Here is a 26,245-nt window from a genome sequence, read left to right as displayed (position 1 = left end):
ACTCATTGTGGAGAAGTTTCATAGCAGACTCCCGATTATCCGGCTGCGGTTTATCCCGGTTGCTAATTATCCATGCACGATTTTCACTCTTGCTCAGTTTTTTTCCGCGATCTTTATTATTAAAAATTTGGACGCAAAATCATTGGAATTACGCCATTAATGCTAGGATACAGCGGGCTTATTTTTTCCGTGAGAATCCCCTTTGTAAAACAGAAGTGATCATGTGCTAGCTGCATTCACGGGAGCACCATGTTCCTGTTTTCCAAGTTTCGCAGTGCGCGACCGTGCTCCTTGATCACGGATACACGGCGTGCAGCAGCTGCGCGAGATGCCACTACGTGGTGTGGTGCCTGTCAGTGTAGACGTCAAGCAGTGGTTTTGAAGCATGGAGCATTAATACTACAAGTACAACCATGCTATCGCCGTGTGAAAGATCCACAGAGAAAAAATCATTCGCCTTGACCGGGATTCGAACCCGGATCCGGATTTCCGGTCGAGTGCTTTAGCCAGTTAAGCTATCGAGGCGTCATTCTTCCCTCTGGATATTTTTCGGACACTACCGGACAAGGTGTTACTGGACTGCTGAGCATATGATGCCACAAGCAGTCCAAATCGTGCGCACAGCGCCACAGCCGGAGAGCAGGCCCGGACATAGAACACAAAGAGGTGTTCGCTCTAGACTAGTTTAAGTCTAGAGCGAAACTTAACCCGAAACTTAATCCGGGTTCGAATCCCGGTCGAATGGCGAATGATTTTTTCTCTGTGGATCTTTTGCACGATTGTGCATTGCGGATGACGCCCGTAAAAGTTATCACCGCGGCTAGTCCCGGTATACTTAAACTATGCTATTGCCGCTAAAAAGATCGCGAACTGGCGAAGAAAGTTCTCAATGAGTCCAGGAAGCACTCTTAAACAACAGAATAACTGCATAAATAATAATGTATTGTTTGTTTTACTTAAATTATGAATATGACAAGACATTAAAGTGTAAATTTGGGTTATCCGTTTTTTTCGATTATTCGTACCGTCTCTCCCAATCATTAGCCCGGATAATCGGGAGTGTACTGCATATCCATTTTTCTTAAAATAAATTCTACACGTGCCACAATTTTTCAGGTGTATGAAGAGATAGCATCCCACTTCAGTGAAACTCGCCATAAACCATGGCCAAACATTTCCAAGTTTGTGGAAGAATTGAGCGCTGGATCAATATTGCTGGATGTTGGTTGTGGGAATGGAAAGTACTTTGGCATCAACAAAGAAATTTTTGAAGTACGTGGTTTTATCTGAGGATTTTATATGAAGTATCAGCAAAGACTTTGTGCGCCAGTAAATAAGTACATAATCTATTTTTCTGCATTCAAGGTGGGATGTGATCAGAGCGCTGGCCTCTCTGCCGTGGCAAATGATCGAGGGTTCCAAGTGTTTACGTGCAATTGCCTCCACCTGCCCCTGAGGCCAGGGGCGGTTGATGCGGTCATTTGCATTGCTGTCATCCATCATCTTTCAACCAAGGTAATTTCATTTCATGAAATGAGTTGATTGGGTTGTAACAAGATTTCCAATTTAAAAAATTTAAATTCCTGGAATAAATCGTCTTTCAATCATTGCACAAAATACAGTGGAACTTGGTTAGTACGTTCCTCCTTAGTACGTTTTCCTCCTTAGTACGGCGATTTCCCTCGGTCCCGGTACCATCCGAACAAAATACAGGTAAAAGAATTTGGTTAGTACGTTTGAAAAAATTGCGCTTTCCTGGTTAGTACGCTCAATTGCTTGCCGTGACGCAACCCGCAATTCGTTCTCTAGTGTCTTCTTAAGGGTCGCAAACGTCTGAATTCATGATTTAATTTATTATCATTAGTCATTAACATTCTTCCATTCATTCCACATCTCTTTCTTCTACCGCAATTTATCCAAATGCATTTCTGAATTCTTGTGACGTGATGAAAAATAAAATGCGGCCATTTTTCGGGAATGTCTGACTATGAAAAACTACAACCAATTAGAAGCCCCAATTTTCCCCACCCCGAGCTCCTCACCTTCTGTTGCCTTTGGAGCGCTTGGGAGTGCCCACTGCTGCGCACAAAGTTCGTGAGTGGGCAATTGTTGCTATTGCACGAGTTATCATGATGAAGAAATGAGTCAGACAATTTCCACATTATCTAAAGCAGCACTGTTCCATAAACTCGACGTCGTGCGTATTTACTTGACTACTGTTGCGGGAGCAGACGATCCTCAGGATCTCCACGCGAAGCTTAGCTTAAAAATAATTGATCTCGGAACGAAAGCAGACGACATTAGACAAATTTTGAAAGTAAATTTCAACTGTTTAATATAAAATTTTCTTGTAATTACGTCGTAATCTAATAGTCTTGCGTGTCATCAGTCGATATATCGATCGATTTTACAATCGAAATGGTATCATTCCAGAAGCGAATGTCTACGGCTGTTGCCGTAATTTGAAAGTCAATATAATTTTGCCCAATTTTTATGATGTTTAAAAAACCAGTTGACTTACTCCGGGTTGTTGTTATATTCTCCGAGTACGCTGTGAGAAAGAAAAATGACTTGTCTTCGCTTGTCTGAGCTTCACTCGTCCTCGTTCTGTAAATATATATAGGATAAATCACGGGAGATAGACGCCGTAATCATGAAATCGTCTCCGGGATGTCCATGAAAAATTGCGATTTTTATTCACATGGTATTGTTTTTCATGGTAGCGCTCATTTTCTTGATTTTAAATGTGAAAAGAGTTCAGGAAGGCGATCCTATGAGAACTACCGATAGTAATTGTAATTATGACGACTTTTTCACTGATTGCAATAACCCCGACTGCTATTATTTACTTTCCTCGTTAGTACGTTTTCCTGGTTAGTACGTTCATTTTTCGTGGTCCCTTCAGAAACGTACTAACCAAGTTCCACTGTATTGCTAGGGTCAACCAATCACAAGCACTCATACATCTACTATCTCCTATTTCATGGAAAAATCATTTTCCCCCTCTAAATCATATTCATAGACATTATACGTACACGTAATGTTACATGTTTTGCCAGCCTCCGTGTCGGTAGGGTAAAGTCCTTGCCAGCCAAACCGAAGATTGCAGATTCGAGTCCCACCTGGGTAGGTTGTCCCCACTAAGGGCATGGTTGTATGTTTTACTGTATTTGTTATACGTAATTTCCCCCAATGTAAAAGGCCTTAAATGAGCTGTTTTCGGGGCGGTGAAGATAAAAAAGATAAAAATAAAATAAAATATATTTAATATCGAGATCATCAAAATCAATTATAGCCATGAGACTGGCTAATAATTAAAATATTTAACTGACTTTCTGACCATGTAAAGGAGTGCATGCCATTAAAGTTATACGTATTGGAAAAAAGTTTGTAACTGCTTGGTTCTACATCCATTCTACTATGAAACTGGTTTTAGTGAGTGCGGTATATATGTATCGAGAATTAATGAGTGATGGGGGAATTACATGGTCTTGAATATTTGATGGCAAATTTTTAAAGGTGCATGCTCTTAACATCCACCTGAGAAGAGCTGTTTGGGTCATAATATTTTGAGAATTATTCATATTCAGCTACAGTTGCCTGTGGGAAATTGCTCCCTTTACTCTTACTTGGAAAGTGACGTGGAGACGTTGGGTAATGATGGGTGCAGGACCAATCAGCTGAATATAGCCATGGTTTGCCATCTAGAGGACTGAATGGCCTTGCTGGATGCTAAAATATTTCAATCCTTGAAAATGGTTGCTTGGGCATTAAAAAGGAGAGAATTTCAATCCTATCCTAAAGGACTAAAACTTTTATTTTTTCTTCAGAAATAATGTTGCTGATGTGATAAAATTGTTACTTCATTTACCTCACTGACATTACTCACATTGACAACCTCTGTCTGTTAAATAATTGATGCGATTTTTTTTGCAAATTGTGAATTGGGAAAAATTCAAAAATCTTAAAATGACCTATTTGAACTAAAAAATTCAACACACTTAGAAGGGAAACCAAGATATTTTCTCTGCCGTGGCCAAATTTTCTTGTTCATTAAAATAAGACAAAATAAGCTACATTATCTAGACTTGGATTATTATGAGGACAAAAGGTTAAAGTATCTTATTTTATAAGTTATAAAGTATCTTTTTTTACTCTCACTCTCTTGTCTGCAAATTACTCATCTCATCATAATTTTACCCTCATTTTCGGAGTGGTTGCTAATGTTACCACCAGAATTTGTAATAGGAAATAAGCATGCACAAAGAATATGCCAAGACTGTTTTTGGTTACTTGAACAGCCTATGTAAGCAATATCGGGAATCTTATGGTCTGATGGTATCTATGCACTTGTTATTACTAGCTAGAAACATTAATCAACCCATTTTCTATGCTGCTGTTCAGGAGAGAAGACTGCAAGCTCTAATGAAGATACTTGAGGTGCTGCGATCTGGTGGACAAGCGCTAATCTACGTTTGGGCCAAAGAGCAAGAGTGGGGAAAGGTTAAATCAACTTACTTGTATCAGATGGGCAAGAAGACCACCGGTGAATCAAATTCCACACCACCTTTGGAACACCAGATTATTCCTGATCTGAACATATCACTTCCGGTGCACATGAATAGAACAGACTTCAAACACAGGGATCTTCTGGTGCCATGGAAATTGAATTCAAAGGGTGATCCCGAAGCCACACCCAAAAATGAGACTCGTCAAACATTTCTTAGGTTTTATCATGTGTTTGAAGAAGGGGAATTGGAGGCCCTCTGCTGTGAAGTAAGCGGTATGAAAGTGAGGAAAAGTTATTATGACCAAGGAAACTGGTGTGTACTAATCGAAAAAGAATAAAAAGAACAATTGTGATGTGTATTGTATAAAAGTTATTTTGAAAATGTATTTTTTACACAAGAAAAGAATGAGTAAAATACGTTCCTTGAGCCAACAGACAAGATTGAAGCACTTGATTTACAATAGCATAATGAAAATCCATCAGTGCTTAACAACAGTTGCACAGGATCACCCAAAAATAAGAATTCCATTTACTCAGAAGCACAAATCACACATGGTACAAATGATTCTCTAAACATTTAACCATTTCTTAACACCTCACACCATTGGATAAAATAGCCCTAATATTTTTGCTCCCTGATCAATACTTCAGCTTTAAAAATTTTCTGCACACACTCACACATATTCCAACTAGCTTTCCCCAGATATTATTATTATATAGCTGCAAAACAAATCCAACTGGCCCAATCAGCATACATCTGGGATTATTTTCCTGCATTAAATCGACTCCAAAGTGAACATGACCCAATAGCAGCCATCAATGTTGGCACAGCATGATTGTGAGGTCAGAATACCACACATTCAAGACAACCTGGAAATCGTTAGATACACATCACGTTCAAATGCAGAGTGGTCGCTGAGGTAGGCAAAGGTTATAGTAGGCAGTCTTGACCCAGAAGTTGGTGCCTTTCCAACCACACCATCCTTTACTCTGAATAACGCCCAAATCCTCCCCGCCGGTGTAATGAGGATCCAATATGAGAAACTTGAGTTCACCTGTGTCCGAGTTAAAGTGAACTCCCAATATTGTGTGAGCCAACACACCACCACCTGAAAATGAAACACAAGCGTATTAAGATTATTTGAGTGGAGGTGGCTTGATTGAAAGTCTTACTTTTAATGCAGGAAAATAAGCCAAGGAAGACAGCTTTTTTCTGCTTGGAGGGGCAGAGCAACTGAAAGACCCTTGCAATCTCCTCCCGATCATTTTCTCAAGGGTCTACAGGGAAGATTTCGCCCATTAAAGATTAGTGGAATATCTGACAACTAAATGAAATTATGTCATCAGCAAAAATCTAAAGAAAAAATATCCTACGAAGTTGTTTTTTTCCACATGAATACTTTCTGTTTAATTTGATACTAAGAACCAAGGAAATTGTTTCACTTTCCCACATGGTCTCGATTTTACATTCCCCCATTATACATTTTCCCTGATTTTGCAGCATTTTTATCAGGTCCCAAACAATACCGCCATTAAATAATGATACTCTATTATACAATATCCTCAATTTTGCACTTTTTGTAAGTGGTCCATTCAAAAGTGTAAAATAGAGGTTTCACTGTACAGTGAGTCCTCGTTCTACGTCACCCCGTTTAACGTCATTTCGCGATAACGTCACGAAAATTTTACGACCGTGATTTGTTTATCGTCCCTTCGCTTCGCGATAACGTCACGTATTTTAAATTTCGCACGAGAAAAAAGGCGGAGTGGCAGGCGTTACAGGTAGTTTGTTTCGTGGGCGGTAATACGGTCAGTCTATTCAAAGTGTAAAACGGTGTGTATATTGTTAATTGCGATTACGGTTTTGGCAAATTTTAGCATCAGAGACATTTCCACGGCAATGTCCAAGAGAACAATGTTCACAATAATTTTGGTTCCTGTTACTGTGACGATGTTTCAGCGATGATGATGCCCAGGCGACGCCTGCCCGCCTCAATTCGCAATTAAAACCATCTCTTCGATTTCATAATCCCAGTTCGCCCGCCCTCGCTCATTTCCGCCATTTTGATTTCGCTCCTTACCGGTCCGAAAAGAAATTCTCGTAGCGAGGGTAGGGCCTATGGACCGGATCCCCGGTCTGTAGCGTCTGGTAGCATTCATTGGACCGCACTATAGCGAAGCCAAAAAGCAAATGCGGGAAGATGCAAAAATGGAGAAGGATTTACGTCACTGCTGCTATTGTCGTCGATGAAGACAGGAACTCGTATATATGCCATAGTTTGGCATTCCCATCGTAAAAAATGCCCCAGATATGATACGCCAAAATTTTTTCGCATAGGAATTGTGAGGTCTAGGAATCGATATTCAATTTTTACATTGTTTTTATGGGATATTATGCTTCGATTAACGTCATTTCGTTTATCGTCACATTTTTCAGGAACGGTAGGTGACGTTAAACGAGGACTCACTGTACATGGTTTTACTGATGCATGCGAAATGACAGAAAATTACCACACATTATTGGGCAACCAGCATGACACCCAAGCTCCCCCATACCAAATTTATGGCTAATGCCCGCCTCTCGCACCTTCTTCAGCCCTTCCTCCGCGCCTGAAAAGAGCCACGTTTAATCGTTGCAAACATCATCACTTACCAATCATAATAGGCGTGCCCTGCGTCTTGAAATGATACGCCAACTCTCTCCCTTTGGCCTCCAGTTCTTCACCGGAAGAGACCGAAATGATCCTGGAGGACACTCCCAGCATGCTGTCCAGCACAAAACCCACTTCTGTGGAGCCTATCCATTGTTTGGTGCCAATGAATGAGCTTGGCTTATCTCCCAGGTCCACAAGGCACTTTTGGATCTGCTGGTGACTTGGAATCGGCTTGTCGGTGTATCCCTGAAACCTGGGAGACAAAGTTGGCAATTAGGTAATCGGTCACACTAAATTGGCACTTTTTGCTGAACAGTGAAGTATCACCACTTGTGTTAAGACTCTGTGGGCTTCCATAAAAACAATACTTAATTATTAAGGGAGCAACCAAATGATAATATATCGCCTGCCAACTTAATCTAAAATATAAATGCAAAATTAATCATAGCCTAAAATGTTCATCATCAACAGTCATAAATCCTAAGATTGGTTTCTTGCAGTTCTCCACTTAATTCGATTACATATCGACATTTTACACCAACATAAATATTCTGCTTTGGATCTTTTGCATATCTCATATCTGTGGTCTACCTTAGCCATTCTCCCCTTACACCAATCTCTTCTCTCCTACTGTTCTTAGAACTTCTGCATTGCTCACAGGATTTATCCATTTGATTTCCATTGACAAAAGTAATTAGAATAAAGATGGGTTCCAAGGGGAGCAGGGTCCTCAGAAAAACACGTAGGGATAATTACTAAGCGCAGATTAAGGACATCAGGAAACTGAAGAAACTAAGTACAGTGCAACCTCGATATAACGACACCCCACGGTGCACTAATAAACACTCGCTATAGCGAATAGGGTAGTTTCCTTCATCAAAGAAAACGAAAGGCATTGATTGCGATTCGTTACCCACAATTAGTGTATTCATAATACAGTGGAACTTGGTTAGTACGTTTCTGAAGGGACCACGAAAAATGAACGTACTAACCAGGAAAACGTACTAACGAGGAAAGTAAATAATAGCAGTCGGGGTTATTGCAATCAGTGAAAAAGTCGTCATAATTACAATTACTATCGGTAGTTCTCATAGGATCGCCTTCCTGAACTCTTTTCACATTTAAAATCAAGAAAATGAGCGCTACCATGAAAAACAATACCATGTGAATAAAAATCGCAATTTTTCATGGACATCCCGGAGACGATTTCATGATTACGGCGTCTATCTCCCGTGATTTATCCTATATATATTTACAGAACGAGGACGAGTGAAGCTCAGACAAGCGAAGACAAGTCATTTTTCTTTCTCACAGCGTACTCGGAGAATATAACAACAACCCGGAGTAAGTCAACTGGTTTTTTAAACATCATAAAAATTGGGCAAAATTATATTGACTTTCAAATTACGGCAACAGCCGTAGACATTCGCTTCTGGAATGATACCATTTCGATTGTAAATCGATCGATATATCGACTGATGACACGCAAGATTATTAGATTACGACGTAATTACAAGAAAATTTTATATTAAACAGTTGAAATTTACTTTCAAAATTTGTCTAATGTCGTCTGCTTTCGTTCCGAGATCAAGTTTTTTTAAGCTAAGCTTCGCGTGGAGATCCAGAGGATCGTCTGCTCCCGCAACAATAGTCAAGTAAATACGCACGACGTCGAGTTTATGGAGCAGTACTGCTTTAGATAATGTGGGAATTGTCTAATACCGTTAAGACCACGGCCGTCTTTAAACCGTGGTTAAGACTCATTTCTTCATCATGATAACTCGTGCAATAGCAACAATTGCCCACTCACGAACTTTGTGCGCAGCAGTGGGCACTCCCAAGCGCTCCAAAGGCAACAGAAGGTGAGGAGCTCGGGGTGGGGAAAATTGGGGCTTCTTATTGGCTGTAGTTTTTCATAGTCAGACATTCCCGAAAAATGGCCGCATTTTATTATTCAGCACGTCACAAGAATTCAGAAATGCATTTGGATAAATTACGGTACAAGAAAGAGATGTGGAATGAATGGAAGAATGTTAATGGCTAATAATAATAAATTAAATCATGAATTCAGACGTTTGCGACCCTTAAGAAGACACTTAAGAACGATTTGCGGGTTGCGTCACGGCAAGCAATTCAGCGTACTAACCAGGAAAGCGCAATTTTTTCAAACGTACTAACCAAATTCTTTTACCTGTATTTTGTTCGGATGGTACCGGGACCGAGGGAAATCGCCGTACTAAAGAGGAAAACGTACTAAGGAGGAACGTACTAACCAAGTTCCACTGTACACAAATTATTTGGTTTTTGAAATACCGGTTTTGACGAATGGCAAGGGTCAAATTTTATCCTCATTTGAAAAAGGCCAGATTGGCGCCCATGCGATTCCACTCCACGTGACGTCACAGGGACCTAGTTTCTACACGAGAGGATAGGAGTTATACATCGTCTGAGGTTACCAATGCATGCATGCATGAGGCACAGAGCTCAGGGAAACATGTCTTAATAATCACCTATTAAAACTGGCTAAGGTCGGAAAGTTTTCTTCGTTTGATAAGGTATTAATAAACCTTTTTTAGGTCAAGCGCTACCAGCCAGCAAGGTACTAGCTACCCGCTAGCATCCTGCGTCCTATCAGCGCTCAGAGCCTCGATCAAGGTCACCTCACAAGGCGGGAGGGGGAACCAGAAATGTGTCGCACGGACTTTTTCCCATCATTCCTACTTACGAGTCGCGTTTTCGCGTGCTTGAAAATTTTCACTTTTCATTTAATCGCGAGAAATAGATATCGTCATTTAAAAATCTAAAAGCGTGAAATACGTACTCCAGGAGTAATAATCTTTCGATTTAGGCAATAAAAAAATAATAGGAAACCACCCTATTGTCGCTTTACCGGAGGTGGAGCAAATAATAGCCAATATACCTGTTGCGAACAGATATACAGGAACAGGAGTGGTGCGGCGACAGATAAACATCTATCCTATAAACGTAAGCATAAATCCAGACGAAAGGCAATGTTTTTTTGCATCACTAAATTTCCTTACTCAAATAACGACTAACTATTCAAACAATTTATAAGCGCCGCACTGAATAAAAATCATGCAAAGCATTGTTTCGTCAATCATTATATTTATCGAACGACAGTTTACCACATAAATTTGAGACTGAGCACTCCATTAACTTCATTTCTAACAGATAGCTAGCAATTACAGAGGTTAAGGAGTCTTGATGAAAGTCTTCCGGCGGTGAAACCCTCGCTATGGCGAGAGCCAACACCGAAAGGGTCTCGTAAAAACAAATTTTTTAACACGCTTATTATAGGGTCAATTGACGGTGCATCGGCTATCTCTCGTAATAGCGGGGGTGTCGCTATAGCCCGTACTTGCTTGAACGAGGTTCCACTGTATGTAATAGAGGGCTGCAGTAAACATGTATAAACCAATCTTAGTATTGCCGTACTATGCAAAAAAAAGGTTATAACTTTTAGTTCCACTACACACTTTTGACCTGTAAGATGCCCTTAATTATAAAATAAAAAAGAGGATGACAAGCATCTTAAGTTCACTTACCTAAACCAAGAGATGATGGTTTGAAGTGATCGATAAGCACATCCCCATCCATTGTCATTGATATTGTCCTGCATGTAATGATGATAACTATAAAATCCTTGCACCAATGACTCATCGCCACCTTGAACTTGGGAGAGATTGAAAAATGCATTAGCTTAGGAAAGAAATGAATCCACTTAGAATTTGAAATTATATCAAGTTTGCCGGAGTTTAAGAGTGAAAAACATAAAAATATAAGTGGAGGGCTACATAGTGTAATTTATTTATTAAAAAAAAACAGAAATTGTGTGTCAAACACCTATCTCAGATCATCTTACTTCCCTTCATTTCACAGTACTAAACTGTATGGAATTACACTAACTACACTCTTGCTAAAGAGATGCACAAGAATAATGACTGGGTAACATAAGACCATCGCTACCACAATTTATCAATTTAATATTATGACAGTGGTAAGCTTACATATGTATCTACTGTCTCTTGAAATAAATACAAAATCATTGGCCTTCTCAAAAACTTCGTGGAAACAATATTTGTAACTACAATACATGGAGTAAACAACAAATTTACATTACATAACCTTGATAGTCATAATCAAATTTGACAACTTTAATACTTTAGACTACTTTGACTATAGATACAAGTTATTTATCCTAATTCCTTCTCATCTAGCAAATTAGAGCATACCATTGCATCTATACAAGAAAAAAATTATAACTGGTTGGTTCTACATCAGTTTATAATCATGTGGAGTTTTTAGGCTGCAATGGTGTTGCATATGTGTTATGTGCATAATAGTTTAGTTTTAATTCATGCATGAATTCAACTGATAAATATTCATTATTTGCTTTAACCATTGACTTTCTTCACGATTAATTAATTGGCCTGGTTAAAATAAAATTTATTGTTATGTATTACTATTCCCAAATTCAAATTTCTTGACTTTTACTAGACAAATGTCCTAGTGTAAGCTGACTTTTTTTCACACTCTCTTTCCAATCAATACATAACATTTCTGAAGAGTGAATAAAATATTACATTCTCTTGAAAATTAATCATTTAAAAAAATTTCTTCATATTGAACCAATAAGAAAACTAACTATTATTATAGTTTACTTCGTGATCAAATTTTTGATGAGAGAAACATGTTGAAGCTACGAGGAGCAGAGGAGTTTGCTCCTGGAATTTGTTGAAAGCAATAAGAAAATACTGTGGAGCCTCAGTTGTACAACATTCCAGATTCAAAGAAAAAATTGTTGCACAAATAAGAGCGTCGTGCAAGTGATAACTCTTGTGTAAGATAAACATAATCTTATGCTTTATGGTTATACAGTAAAACCTCTATGTAGTGAACCTCTTTACATCATAAACCTCCATACTTCATACCACCTCTATGGACCCGTCAGATTTACAAGTAAATTTATAGGCAAACCTCTTTGTAGTGAACCTCTTTACCTCATAAAACCTCCACTAATCATACCAAGGAGACACCCCCGAGATGGCCTAACTACCTACGCAAATTGTACCGAGACAGCTAGAGATCATTAACGCAGCTGTGATTACGTACATGGAATGACATTTTCAGCAATAAATGTTTCACATTTCTTTTTTTCTTTTACACTTTTAATATGCTGTAATTTTCACATTAACCATTAGTTATGGCCAGGGACATGCAAAAGGTGGGGTTATTTTGCCCTGAAATCGGTGTTATTTTAACGGCAAAATAATTGATGTTGATTGAGAGCCATCTTTCCAGTGGCCTACCCATTGCCCTAAATTTAGGATATTATTGACCAGGAATAATTTACGCAATAATATACATGGAGTATTGACTGAATTCACCTATTTTACATATTTTATCCTTCGCATATCCAGCTCACATAGAGAGAAATTACTTTTAAATGTCAGTAATTTCAAGCGAAATACTGCTACTGTGCTCAAGTTGTCATCTTTTAGATTTGTTCTCTTATCTGTTAACACACTGCTATAGCAGGAAAGAAATCTTTCTGACTCAATGTGCGCAGAGAGGGATCCAAATTACTCAAAGGCACTTAGATTCAAACGATGTCTCAGGCATTTGAGCTCCTGGATTGCTTTAATTATATCCACTGAACCCCGGGAATTTTGCTTTTGTAGTAATTTCTGTAATTCTCCCAACTCAAACATCAACTTCTCTGTCTCCATTGATTCCAGGCCATGAATTTTTCGTCTTTTTGTCAGGGTTCATGTCTGTAGTCAGAACTTCTTGGGGATCAAAAACTGAGATCTTTTCAAATACCTATTTTTCTGCTTAGGTCTTCTATCATAAGAGAACCAAGTTTGGTAATGCCTTTTCAGCCATCTGAATAGGTATTGACTTTACAGCAGCTTCTTTAGAAGTTGTCATGTTTTGCAGATGTGATAAGTGGTTTTATCAAAAAAGTACTCTTAAGAATATTCTCGAGGCTCATTTTTAACCTCCTTAAGCCTTTCAAAACAGTGGGGATTTCGCATTATCTTGGGCTCCGAGGGTAGTTGGTCTCCCTCCTTTTGCGGTTTATAACCCTACCAGTGGCACTGGTTCACTGTCAACTCATGCTTTGTTTATATGAATTAGCTATATGGATGATTGTTGCTTGCACGTAAATTGCAGACTTTGAATTGAATTCCTCGTTTTATTCTGAGAATTTTAAAATTTTGAAAGAAGCTCTACCATCAGCATTAATGAATTTAATGCATTAACAATTTCCATGCTGATTTTATAATGAAATCGAGATATAAGGTAATATTTATGGTAGAATTTCGCTTAAATATTGTAAATGCAGCTCAAAAGACAAAGGCCATTTTCCAATTCGCAATTATTCACCCTTTGTGCACTTTTCATTCGTCAACTTACGAATGTGACGACAGCAAGGGTGAATCCAATCGGCGAGGGCGTAAGGGAATGAAGGGTAAGTGAACAAGGGAAGGCGGATGCTCCCTCGATAACGTGCTCTGGTAGGAAGTGGAGGTGAAAATTGCGGCAATGGAAAACTCAAAAATCTTGAACTGGAGTTGTAAGTAATTTTGTGTTCATTATGTGCAAAGGGAGCGTACAATCGGTGCCAGAAAAGTCAAAATACTAAGCAGTCTAAATTACAAACGTAAACTGACCGAGAAGCAGGGTGAAATTGATTCTTAAATCAACTACCAGATGTCCTAACACTACCTTGCGCTTCACATTTCGTTACTGTCAATAGTTCGCATTATTTCCATTCACACTTTATGGCGCCAGTAGAGCATTAGTAAGGGAGCAGGGTGCAAGGGAGAAAGGGAACGAGGGAATGAATGTATACTACGTGGACTGAAAAACGGCCAATGAATTCAATTCTTAATTTATATTATTTGAGAAAGAAGCATATATTTATTTCGCAAACTAACTGAATACATAATTGTATGATTGCAGTCCCTTGCCACAAAGAGGGGTAATATAAGACGAGGGGTCTGGGTACATGCTCCTGGATTTCGGGGGTACGACCTGTGTTCCACTGTGTAGGGAACCAAAACTAAGACTTTGCAAACCCACGAATGTCATAAAAGGAGGAGAGCAAGGAAAGGTGTATTTTCAGCATTCGTTTGCCTACGTTGGAAAATCTCAGACGAAAATTTTCGCCTTTCGTATCCTGGGTCAAGAAACGTCCTGCCGCTTATTTTCATCATTAGTAGCGAAAGGGTTGACTCATTATAGAACGTGAGCATTGGGATAGTTTGAACCGTCCAGTAATTTGATTAAGTCAAGCCATCCGATTCCCATGGCATTTTGGCTACTTTGTAGACATTGTGTGAATGCGGTTTAGACATCCTCCCGACGAACAAGTCGCCTTATTTCCTCGAATGTGTTTCTTGGTGGAAATCATCAATTTTCTCCAATTCACAGGCGATGTTCAACAACTCAGATGCGATTTTCATTATTTTTTCCTTCTACTCATGCTTCTCCCTCGAAATTGTTTTTCGAGGCATATATTTAAGCCGTAATCCAGAGTCGTCTTGTCAGAAAGTGGCCTGAATTTCATGGCGCTGTGCCGGGAACAGCAGCCGACAATTAGTAATTTCGGCTGAAAGCTGCCTCAATGTAGCTCCGTGTGTATTTCACGGCATAGACGGCATACCGCCACTTTCAGACGAGCCGGCTTTGCTCCAGCCATCGTCAACCGCACAGCACCATGCTTTCGAATAACTATTGGTCTCAATGCATGTCTTCAAACGAGTCGAATCACACAGTTGACGGCACAGAGTTGTCGACGGTCAGCAAGGCAACGTTCAATCCGGCTTGGTGGTGCGCCGTATATGGCGTGAAATAAACACAGTGCTACCTTGAGGTTACTTTCAGATGCGACGACTTTTTGCTGGCGGCCGTTTACGGCATGGTGCCGTGAAATTCAGGACACTTTAAAACGAGACATCTCATGGTGCTGTGCTGTGAACGGCGGCCCATGGAAATTCGTTGAGTCGGAAAGCAGCCAATGCAGTAAAAAAATTATGGCTTAAATATTTGCCTCGAAAAACGATGCCGTGGGAGAAGCATGAGCTAAGGAAAAAAATGGTGGAAATCGCGTCTGAGTTGGTGAAGATCGCCCATGAATTGGAGAAAATCGCAATTAATATGGAATTTGCGTTAAAATTTGCATTATCGCATTTGCGACTTTAGCATGTCCCTAGTAATGGCCATTTTGTTCCATATGAGAGCATACCTAACAGTAAATAAGAAAAAAGATATCCAACTATCCTAATCATTTTAAGTGACTGTTGAATTATGAGGGATCACATCGTTTTCTCTTGAATCATGGTAAAAATCATGCAATAGCGCTCACTGTGTGTTATCATTAAATAATAAATATATGTATAAATGTAGTATGTGTAGTAATATACCAATGCATGCATGTTTAAACCCATAAATATAATGGTTTAAAAAACAGTAGTGCCTTTCATTTCCAAAGGATATGAAAAAATGGTGCATATCACTAAAACCTCTCTCAGAGTTCCCACTCTACCTAAATTATGATTCACCGTTTTTTCCAGGTAAATTTACGGCCGTAAATGTAAACGCAGCAATGAAAAGTGATATCTGTTAAGACGTCACCTATTGTTTGCAAAATTCAGGGCCGACTAAAGGCCCAACCCAATCGCACTCTAACCCCGGATGCCGAATACCATGACCTCCTTTAATACACGAATGCCCTTAGGACCTTCTTCCGTCTGGACAGCGGAAATCATTTTTTAATTCCTCGCCAAGAGATTGTTTTTTTCGCACGTTGTTATTACCGCACAGCAACCAAATTTCCCTTACCCAATCTTTCTGAGATCGCGGAAGATATTATATTAAAATTGTTTACAGAATGTAATAAATCAAAAAATCAATTTCATATAACATAATGCACTTGGTTTGAAATATATAAAGACAAAATAAATACCTGCTTAAATACGTAATTTTCACTTTCACTTTATTATTCACATAAACTCAAACGAGATGAGCTGTCTATTGAGAGCTATTGCCATAAATTGAAAGCCTATTTGCTGTAGAAATGTTTCTTTACGTAAAATTCTAATGGCAAACTCATATTTTGAAGCATATGGCATGTGCCCTCATTTTGTGTGGGAATCGAACTTCGAGTTACAATTCAAATAATTTTCGTACATGGTTCATTCTGGGTCTATTAGAAATGCAAGTTATTTCATTCGTCCTTTTTCAGATACAAGTCCATCCCAAGCTATCACTGAAATTGAAACGCGTAGACAAAATAACAGACTTCCGCAATTAAAATGAAAAATATCGGTCAATTTGTCGCCATATACTACGGACCAATTACTACACTTCGAATAATTGTGGGTAGATAAAAGCGTAGACTAAGAGTCTGCGCGTGCCTGACATTGACACATGATTAGCATCTCGAATTTGATCAGTCAATCGTAGTACTATTTTCAAGGTTGAGATATTTTTAAGGTGTCATGGCGAAATTCACGGTTTTGCACAATAGACGAAATTCACGGCTTATTCACGGTTTTAAGGTTTTCACGGTTGAGTGGGAACCCTGCTCTCTATAAAGAACCTCCATTTATCAAATTGCCCATATTTTGGTCCCCTCCATCGTCTATATTATTTCTACTGTATAGATACCTTTTCCTCAACTTATACGCAACGAAACTACAAATGAGGTACCAAAATGCACAGAATTTATCAGTAGAGGTCCGTGAAAGTGGTTTTATTTTTTGCTAAAATTCGTTTTAAAATCATGTGATTTCGGTGTTATAGAAAATCTTGGCGGTGTTATTATAATGCTACAATTTCCCACGTTTATAGGCATTTTATTATTTTATGGTTCACATTTCATGAATACTTATACTTATATTAAGCATTTTACATAACAGTTAACACAATTTCGATTGTTCAAAATTTCTGATAAAACTAAATGAAAGAAATGGTTCTACTTATATTCGTTCAAGGTATGTGAATGGTTCAAGTATATAGTCTTGGTGAATACGATCGGCAAACAGCATATTCCCACTACCTCGTATGTGTTTACTTATGTGTGTGTATAAGAGCCATTCCAGAATTTTTGGATTGTCAAGTTTCTCAACACTAAATAAAGCCTTTAAAAATTTCTATAGTAGCAGTAACAAGCTCCTCCTTTGTTTTCTTTGACTAAGTGACTGTGTGTTCAAATGATAGCTGTCATTTAGCGGGTCCCCTTTCTTTCGCCGGTTTATGTGTATTCCTACTGATGTGCTTTCACAAAACATCTAGAATGAGAAGCTTTCTCACTTGAAAACATAGATATCAGATTTGGCCAATGTTAAAATGATTTTTTTTTGCATTGTAGCTCAGTGGAGAGCCGAATATCTGATGATCCGTCTGCTAATAAGGAGAACCCCCTCTCCTCCTATCCTTTCTGTTCCTTCCTTCCCTTCCTCTCCTGCTAGCGCTTCGTGCTTTCAAATAACCATACGTGTCTATGGATGTCTTTAAACGAATCAAATGGCGCAGTTGACGGCATGGCGGCGTTGACGGCCGCCGTGATCACCACGGCGCCCATTTCAATCCGGCCCGGCGGTGCGCCGTCTACGGCGTGATATACAAGCAGTGCTACATTGAGGCCACTTTCAGACGAAACGACTTTTCGCCGGTTGCCGTTCACGTCATGACGCCATGAAATTCAGGCCGCTTTCAGACAAGACGGCTCTCTGCTACGCTGTGGGCCGTGCAGTGAACAGCGGCCCGGTCCCAGCCAGCGGCCCTGTTTAGGTCAACGAAATTGTTACATTAGACCCACACTCAAGGTTTTCCTGCAACAAGTTATCCAATAACGCTGTCTAATGCGTCGCGGTGAGTCACCGGAATTACTGCTCGGCATTGACGCGTCCCGGGCGCGTGAGCTTGTATTTCCGCTCTTCCGCGGCCACATTAAATTTCTTCCGCACATTTTTAATTCATAATATCTAATTCTTCAGGTGAGAAAGCGCCTCATTCTAAATATTTCAGGATTGATACATGGGAATCGAAGAGAGAGGCTGTGATAAATTTAACGGTAAATACTGGCGCAGAAGTCACTACAGTGAGCGATATTACGCGGGTGCGTTATGCGCGAGACTAAACGAGCCAATTGACCTTGGAATCGTAATGAGATAAAGCAAATGAACGTCAGCAGCGTTAAACAATGAAGGCTTAGGCTTTAATAGGTTGTGACTCATTAGATGTGATTTTTTTCGCTAATCCACCTAAAATCGCACAAAACGAGAAATTTCGTTTTTATTCACCGATTTCGCGTTATTTCGTTTTATTTCGCGATATCGCGTCTCGCGAAATTCACGGACCTCTATTTATCAGAGAACATGCGACGGCATATCTTACTTCATAAATATTACTTTTTTAAATAAATATAAAAAAATAATAAAATATAAAACCAAAAACCGGTGAATATTCCTGACGTTAACGGCGCACAAACTGATACATTTGTTCATTAGCAACAACATCTCGCACTCTTTAAATAACTTATATCAAAATGCGGCTGATTCCACATTCAAGTCTCCTGTTGATACGTAAGTATGAGTCATCATGTGCGTTTAACAGAGGATAGTGTAATTACTTCCAATGTTGTGTTTAAAGAGGTCCTCTGACCTCAATTTGTTCATGAACATTTCAATTAAATTTGTGTATAAGACCCTGCCTTTTTATTCTAATTTTAAAATTAGAAACGCGCCTATCCCTCTGTGGACCTGCATTGAAAAGAGCGGGGGAAGCCCGCTGAGAGCGGGCGCAGCACGCTTGTCACGATATAAAGAGGTTTTACTGTAGTATGTATTAGTGAATCCAAATTAAAATCGGTGGACTACTCACACACTTAATTGTTCAATTAAGATCAGATAAAAAGGAGCTCTCACCTCCAGATGGGGCGAGTGAGTCATGAGGGTTGACGAGGGGTGAATTTGGAGGTAGCTCATCACGGAAAACATACTGATTGCTCCGACGGAAGAGAGGCACGTTCCCAGGCAATGCGAGGTGAGTGTGGAGCTTTTTCCTTTCAGATTCTGCAGAAAGGAAGAAAATGCAGATATTGAGAGAAGCAAATGATAACCAAAGTATTAAAGAAGAATACATACATACATCTATAATAACCTATACACAGTGGTGTCACCCACCATTGAATCACATGCGATCTCACTCTGAGTGATGCCAAACTCAACATTTTTCATTATTTCATGGTCACTTAAATTACAGAAGAAGCCTAATGGCCAATTGTGAAACATGAATGCAACTAGCTTGATGGCTGATGCAGTAATGGCTACCTGTAGACCAGGATGCCAAACAAGCATATTTCAACGACATCACAGTTCCATTCAGAGGCATCATCACCCAATTTCCTTTGAATTGAAAGCAAGGTTAGAGTGCATTTCAAAAGAGCTGTTTTATGTGAAAAATCTGTCACAAGACAGTTATAAACAAGAATGGCAATGAATTGTAGCTAAATATTTAGAGGCAAAAATAAAATGCCATACAAACATAAATAGCTCTAATAAAAAACCCTCAACAAATGTTCAGTTCCAAGAATGTACAACACAACATACAGTTATGTTACAATTGAATACGACAATGCTATTGTGTGATGGTATTACCTGGCAGACTTGAATCAATGATTCAGTGGCAGAACTACCTAGCTTAATGTCGAGTTCCACATTCACAACTCCCAGGAATCCAAATAAATAATGATATAGGGACAAAATCATTAACAGCGTATTACATCATGGGCTATGGAAGGCTGCTATTCTTATGAATCAGAGAAAAACACTTCTTACCCATTTTGCTCACAGAAGTTGGAATTCAAATTGTCTCTGTGACTGTTTTATTACATCCATGCAAGCAGCCATTTCAGCACTGCTAAAATCCTCTATATCTCACATGGGTACTGAATTGGTTAATGGATCTCAATGGAAATAAATCAAACTTGCAAATTTCTCATACGATTTTTTTAAATTGAATTAAAATAAAATGAATTTTATTTCCAGCATAGCAAAATATCCATGAGACAGTTCAATTTGTTTTTCAGAAGGTATGAAGCAATTAAACATTTCAAACTCACAAGGGGAGACCACGAAACTTGCACCGCCATTTCAATGCCGTATTTTTTATGGCCTTCAGAATGGTGAACACATCCCTGAGCTAATAGTGGTTCCGTTGAATGGGTATTAGTTTGGCTGTAATTAATTAATTTTATGCGGTACTTTTTACAAGCCGCTTATAGTTTTATGATATCACATCACACTGCAGACGGGTCAGGTGGGGTAGTGGTAACGTTAAAGACTACCACCCGGGGGACCAGGGTTTGGGGCTTCGTAAGCGGCTTGTAAAAAGTACCGCATGAAAATTAATTAATTACAGCCAAACTAAGGCCCATTCAACAGAACCACTACTAGTTCAGGGATGTGTTCACCATTCCAAAGGCCATAAAAAATACGGCATTGAAAAAGGTGGAGCAAGTTTTGTGGTCTCCCCTTGTCAGAATGGATAATCATTATCTTTGAAAAACATTTTAAAATGCATACTTTTAGTTATTTTACACTGGCAAGTACAAAGAACCTCGATTGGACCAAACTTGGTAATCAGTCTCACCCCTGACGATGATGAGAGAGTCACTCATCAATACGTCAGCCTTCAACACCCTTATCCAGTGCAAAATCCAAGAAGATAAAGAAAAAGCACAATGATATACCAGTAAAATCAACTCCTTACCTAAATCAGTATCTTTCAAATCCTTTGGATAGAGTAGGGTGATGAAGTGTCCGCATGGAGAGGGTAGGAAGTGGTATGGAATGGGTTGACTGGGACATTTCAAACGGATGCGATCCGGCTCAGACTGGATCTGAGAGAGAACACACTCCTTGGAGACTCTCAGGTGATTGCATAGACTCTCGACGAGGATCGAATAGAGAAGAGGAGCCTTAGTGTCCCGATGGACCAAGGACAAAGCATCCACAGGCAAGACCATCTGGAGGCACTTGAAATTCCCTGCAAGAGGAGCAGAAATCAACAAATCAATATACTCTTCCCCCCCCTCGCCAAAGATTCTTCCCCAAAACATGAATTTTAAGCATCCCCTTTCCTATTCACAAATACCTCCTTTGCTCTTATACTCAAAGCATAATGACATAAAACAGTGGTGCCGATTCCATGGGGCCTGAGCTCCATCAAAAATTCGTTATGAATGTGAGGAAAAAAATGTGTCAGACTCGTCGATTTTCCTCAGTGTCCAGATATCGAGATTCAAGTTAACAGGGTTCTAATGTTGATCATATGACTCTTCTAAAATGCTTAAAAAACTTAAAACTCACTACTTATAAAATTTCCCAGGGCAAGAACCCCGGTTTGGGCCCCCCAATATTTTTTGTCAGTCGGCATCCCTGACGTAGAATGAGCAATAGAGATTTCTGTTCTATAGACCTCCACCAAAATCATGGTGAATAAAAGCATCCTGGTGCAACCAGTAGAGAATCCAAACAGCCATCGGAAGGTTCTGGGTTTGAGCCCCAGTCAAGCTGTATTTTCGCCCTCTAAATTTCTGGCTTCTATCATCAGTCACATACAAACCATTGTTGTTCATTTGCCCATTTTCTGTAGAGTGCTTCTACCCCTTTCTTTCCAATCAAGCATTTTCCAGACTTCTCTCCTGTTCTTCTTAGACCTTTCAAACTACTCAAATGATCTATCTATTTCATCTTCATCATTCCTTTGTAACACCTCATTCTGAAAGTTTCCACCCTTGATATCTCTGCTACTGTCATCATCCGAGCCACACAGAAGTCCTAATGAAATGGTTAAACCCTTCCACAATTGCATTTGCAGCTGTTAAGTAAATCTTTTATTTTTGAAGATGCCCTTGTTGCTCAGGCTATTCTACTGACTATTCCTTCTTCCTTCATCCACTGCTGGTCACTTTGCTACCTAATAAGCAGAACTCCTTCACCTTCTTAAGATTAAGGTTTCCTAGGTTCAGGTTGGTCTTTGCCTCTTCTCATGAACTCATCCAACACCTTTGTTTTATTTGCATTGGTTTTCAACTTATATTGCCTCCCATATAATTAATAGAATTTCCTTCAACTCTCTCTAAATGTCAGCTATATGACACAAAATCATATGTGTGTGTATTGCCTACAAGTTACTTTGTGAAGTTGAAAACTAATTGCAATGAGTTCCTTTTCATTCAAATTTTGAAATATGCTTTTCTTTGTCTGCACTGACACTACTGAGTTTCTACGTATGTACATACTATTTCTTCAAATTATTTCATCAAGTTGTGAATGCAGAGCTCACTCACCCAGTTCTACGCCACAGGCGTGCTATCATTACACATTCAGGGTAAAAGGGCCAGTTCCTTTTCCAGGGCCATCTCGCACTTTGAGGATTTTGCTTGAGGGTACAAAAAGGATTCACCTGGGATTTGAACAGGTAACCCCTCAATTGGTAGCCCAGCCCTAGGATGCCATTCTCCCCAAAACAGCATCTACATTTACATACATATTTATTTTACTCATTAGTCCTTTTCTCCAATTTACATGGCATTTTGTGCAGAGAAATATTAAGTTTTACTCCATAATACTTTGGTTCAACTCTCATTTCAAATTTAAGAGTTAGAATTTTATTTTTTTGTCTTCCTAAAAGAACTAACTTATATTGACGTATACCAAATTATCTCATGGCCTAGAAACAGCCCACAATAATAAACCATATTCTTACCATAAAATCAGCCATTTACACGGTCTAACACCAACATTGGAAACTAAATTGCTAAATGTTTGCTGATACCAACAAAACAAAGAATGATATATACCATATCCTGATCCCAAGAAAAAGTTAATTTCAGAATTCAAGCTTTAATTGATTGGTACTCGATCAGAATTAATACCACATTCTATTTCCCTGATTTACAGTCCATTGTGATCATAAACAAACTAAAAATCTTTATATTGATTTGACGCAGCTCTCAACTCCATTCTCCTGTCAGCTTATCTTTCCACACCTACATGCTTATTCTCTTTCACAACCATCTTTCATCAAATGTCTTTATTTTCCATTTTTTCCATCCACTTGTCCTTCTACAATTGTTTTCATCGGATCATCATGTCAAAAGTGATAAAATAAAAGAAAAAATGAGAGGAGTAGTTGAAACTCCTCCTGACAATAATGTGGTGGTTTCCCCTTGCCTTCCACATTGCAGCTATTAAAGTAAATATTTCCACGCCCGCATCTACTGCTGCCCTCTACCACTATAAATACGTGAGACAATAGTACAGTATCTTCACAGGTACTCATTATCATGTACATGGGTACAGCATACCCTGAGATACACCAATTTCCCTTTGAATGCAGTCCCTTATTGTCCAAAACTCCTCATTCAGCAAGTATTCTCCATTGAGGTCAACTCACCATCTGTAACTAAGTGGATACACTCAATGGTATTAAGCTTAGCTACAAGGGAATTTTCTTAAATGTCCCTAGCTATATCAATGGCAAAGAAGTCATATACATGTAATACCATATTTCTCTGAATATATTCCCCCTCTGAATATAGTCCCCCCTCAATTTTGAGGCTTCAGTTATGGGAAAAGTTAGAAAAATGTGTTTGACTATAGCCTCCCCCTTTACTTTTACCACCAGCATTTTTGGAAAAAAAGGGGGGACTATATTCAGACACATACAGTAACTTTGTAAAAAAATGCAGTAGAGTATGCTGTGAAATGTAGCCAAGCAGTAATCATAGTAGCACAATTAAAGTCAAGAAGTGCCAATTTGGTGTTACCACGTGCCTCAGAAAAAAACACATCTATCAAAAGCAACTTGGTTTGATTCTGTAGACTCACTAATTTTTTAAGAAATGTATTCAGAATTTTCTAGCAGGGAATGCATTAAGAATATGTATTACTTGAAAAAAAGGTATATAATGAGCTAACACTGCACAGATTTTTTCTCAAGACTGGATAGCAGGAATGAATGCTGCCACAGCCCAAAAGTTTAAAATTGTTCGTAAAGTCAGATGGATTCTGGGATCAAATGCCTACGGAGACCAATCCGTAATATCCACAGCCATTCCAGTAAAACTAAATGGTGACCTTCACCTTCAACATCATACAAATGAAATTTATGTCTTATTTAATAATATTAACGGATTTAGTATGCCAGAATTGACAATAAAAGATCAGGATATGCAGGCAACCTGCATAACACCCAAGCCCTCCAAGAAGTAAATTTCTGACAACGAGCCTGACCAGGGTAGCTAATAAAGCTCACACGCAGCAACACTGCATATTCTACTAAGACTTTCTTTCATATTTCTGTGATGCCTCTCGTTTTATGAGTTTTCCCAGACAATTCCATGACTTTCAGTTGTCATTTTTATTTCCCTAACATTATCAGACTTCCTTGGAGGGTAACCTTGGTGGATAACACTGTCAGTTAACAAAATGGGTGCATCCAGGGGGACTAAGCATTCAGAAATGTACCCTATAAGGAGTAAAACTGGCAGCATCGGTAATTTTGAGGTCTTCAATAAGTAAAATAATAAGATAGAACTATCAGATATTTTGAATTTTACCTTTTTGATGCTGGATCACTGGCGCACAAGCATATTTTTCTAATGAAAATCTCTCCCTTGTAGGTCTTATCATGAGTTGGACTGGAAGGACATCCTGAAATAAAGTGCCAAAATTTCTTCAGTTAAATGTGAGAGCAAATAACAATGTGCATAAAAAGTAAACACATACATCCGAATGAACTTACGAAATCCCTTGATGCCTTTTTCTTTTTCTTGCTACTGGTGTCAAAACATGCATTGTACAAATCTTTCAATGTCATATCTTCACCAGACACTCCAGGACCTTTCAGTCCCGTTTCAGCGTCTGAACTTGTTAAGAAGATAGATGGCTTGGGGAAATAAAATGCGGACGCGCCTGATGACAACTGTGGAGTGAAAATAGAAATTTATGGACATTAGGGACTAACATGCATAATCGTTAATTTATATTGACAAGTCTGAATTATAAACGCACAGGATATTTATGAATATAATCTAAATGGAAAGTGACTATTGCGTGAAACACGAGTAAAACAATATGGTAATTCCAGACGAACTATTATACCCACCTTCCTTTGAAGAAGTTCCATTGAATTCTTGACTTGCGCTGTTGAAAGTTCGGCGTCTAAACGCAGAGAAGCTTTCAGCCTAACTAGAATGAAGGATTCCACTAATTCTGACTCGGTAAAAACTTCGAAACTTTTTTCGGTGAATACTTCACTGATTACACATTCGGCTTTCAGGGAGTTTGGGTCATCGATTTTATACTTGAGTAATATAGGATTGTCAGTAACACTAACTTCCTGGAAATGAGATTATATTTCATGATAAAGGCAAAAATGTCATAAGTAAAAACAGAAATACACCAAAATTCCAAAACGAGTCGCCGGCATACCTCCAAGAGACTTGTGATTTTGCTATCCACTCCATCTTCGATATTACCCTCGTACCATCGAACAACTCCAACTACATCCACTTCAGTGGGAAAGTTTAATCCAACTACCTCATTTTTTGATCCCGTCGCTTGACTTCCACTAATTCGCCTGGTTTTTTCATTCACCTTTTTAGAAGCAGTATAGTGGTTTTCCACAGAGAAACTGAGCACAAATACTTCACCCTTATGAATAGCGCCATAGATGAACCCCACGCAAGGAGTTTTTACTTGATTAAAACGCTGAAAATAACAAGAGCAAGTAAAAAATTTCAAAAACAGTACACAGAATGACAACTGGAAGGGACCTTTCATTAAGTTTCAATCATCTGCTACTTCTTCAAAAACATCAATAAGTTTGTACACGAACGAAACATTATAAACTTACGATACTATCATTAATATATCTTAAAATTACCTCTATAACACATGATGATAGTTTCAAACGTGGAGACATATCTATTCCTATTACAGTTCAGTCCACAATACGTGCCCATGCGCTAACGTTG

The 26,245-nt window shown here is 38.9% G+C and overlaps 2 protein-coding genes across 2 annotated transcripts in view; one reads left to right on the top strand and one right to left on the bottom strand.

The window, feature by feature from the left end:
• Positions 1 to 4,869, top strand: part of LOC124162030 (alkylated DNA repair protein alkB homolog 8) — a 14,290-nt gene extending 9,421 nt beyond the window's left edge. The window contains exons 7-9 of the mRNA XM_046538359.1: positions 1,117 to 1,272; positions 1,366 to 1,515; positions 4,405 to 4,869. Of these exons, the coding sequence (XP_046394315.1) occupies positions 1,117 to 1,272; positions 1,366 to 1,515; positions 4,405 to 4,848 (750 nt within the window). The 3' untranslated portion in view covers positions 4,849 to 4,869. The remainder of the gene's footprint in view (positions 1 to 1,116; positions 1,273 to 1,365; positions 1,516 to 4,404) is intronic.
• LOC124162031 (ufm1-specific protease 2) lies at positions 4,866 to 26,245 on the bottom strand. The gene is made up of 10 exons (XM_046538360.1): positions 26,155 to 26,245; positions 25,701 to 25,979; positions 25,375 to 25,608; positions 25,012 to 25,191; positions 24,827 to 24,920; positions 20,971 to 21,246; positions 19,125 to 19,271; positions 10,731 to 10,857; positions 7,164 to 7,417; positions 4,866 to 5,619 (listed from the first exon to the last, which is right to left on the bottom strand). The coding sequence occupies exons 1-10, from the start codon at positions 26,191 to 26,193 to the stop codon at positions 5,408 to 5,410; spliced, it is 1,842 nt and encodes a 613-aa protein (XP_046394316.1). The 5' UTR covers positions 26,194 to 26,245; the 3' UTR covers positions 4,866 to 5,407.

Source organism: Ischnura elegans, chromosome 7, assembly GCF_921293095.1.
Source record: "Ischnura elegans chromosome 7, ioIscEleg1.1, whole genome shotgun sequence".
Classification (NCBI taxonomy): Eukaryota; Metazoa; Arthropoda; class Insecta; order Odonata; family Coenagrionidae; genus Ischnura; species Ischnura elegans.
This window is presented reverse-complemented; position numbering and strand designations above follow the sequence as displayed.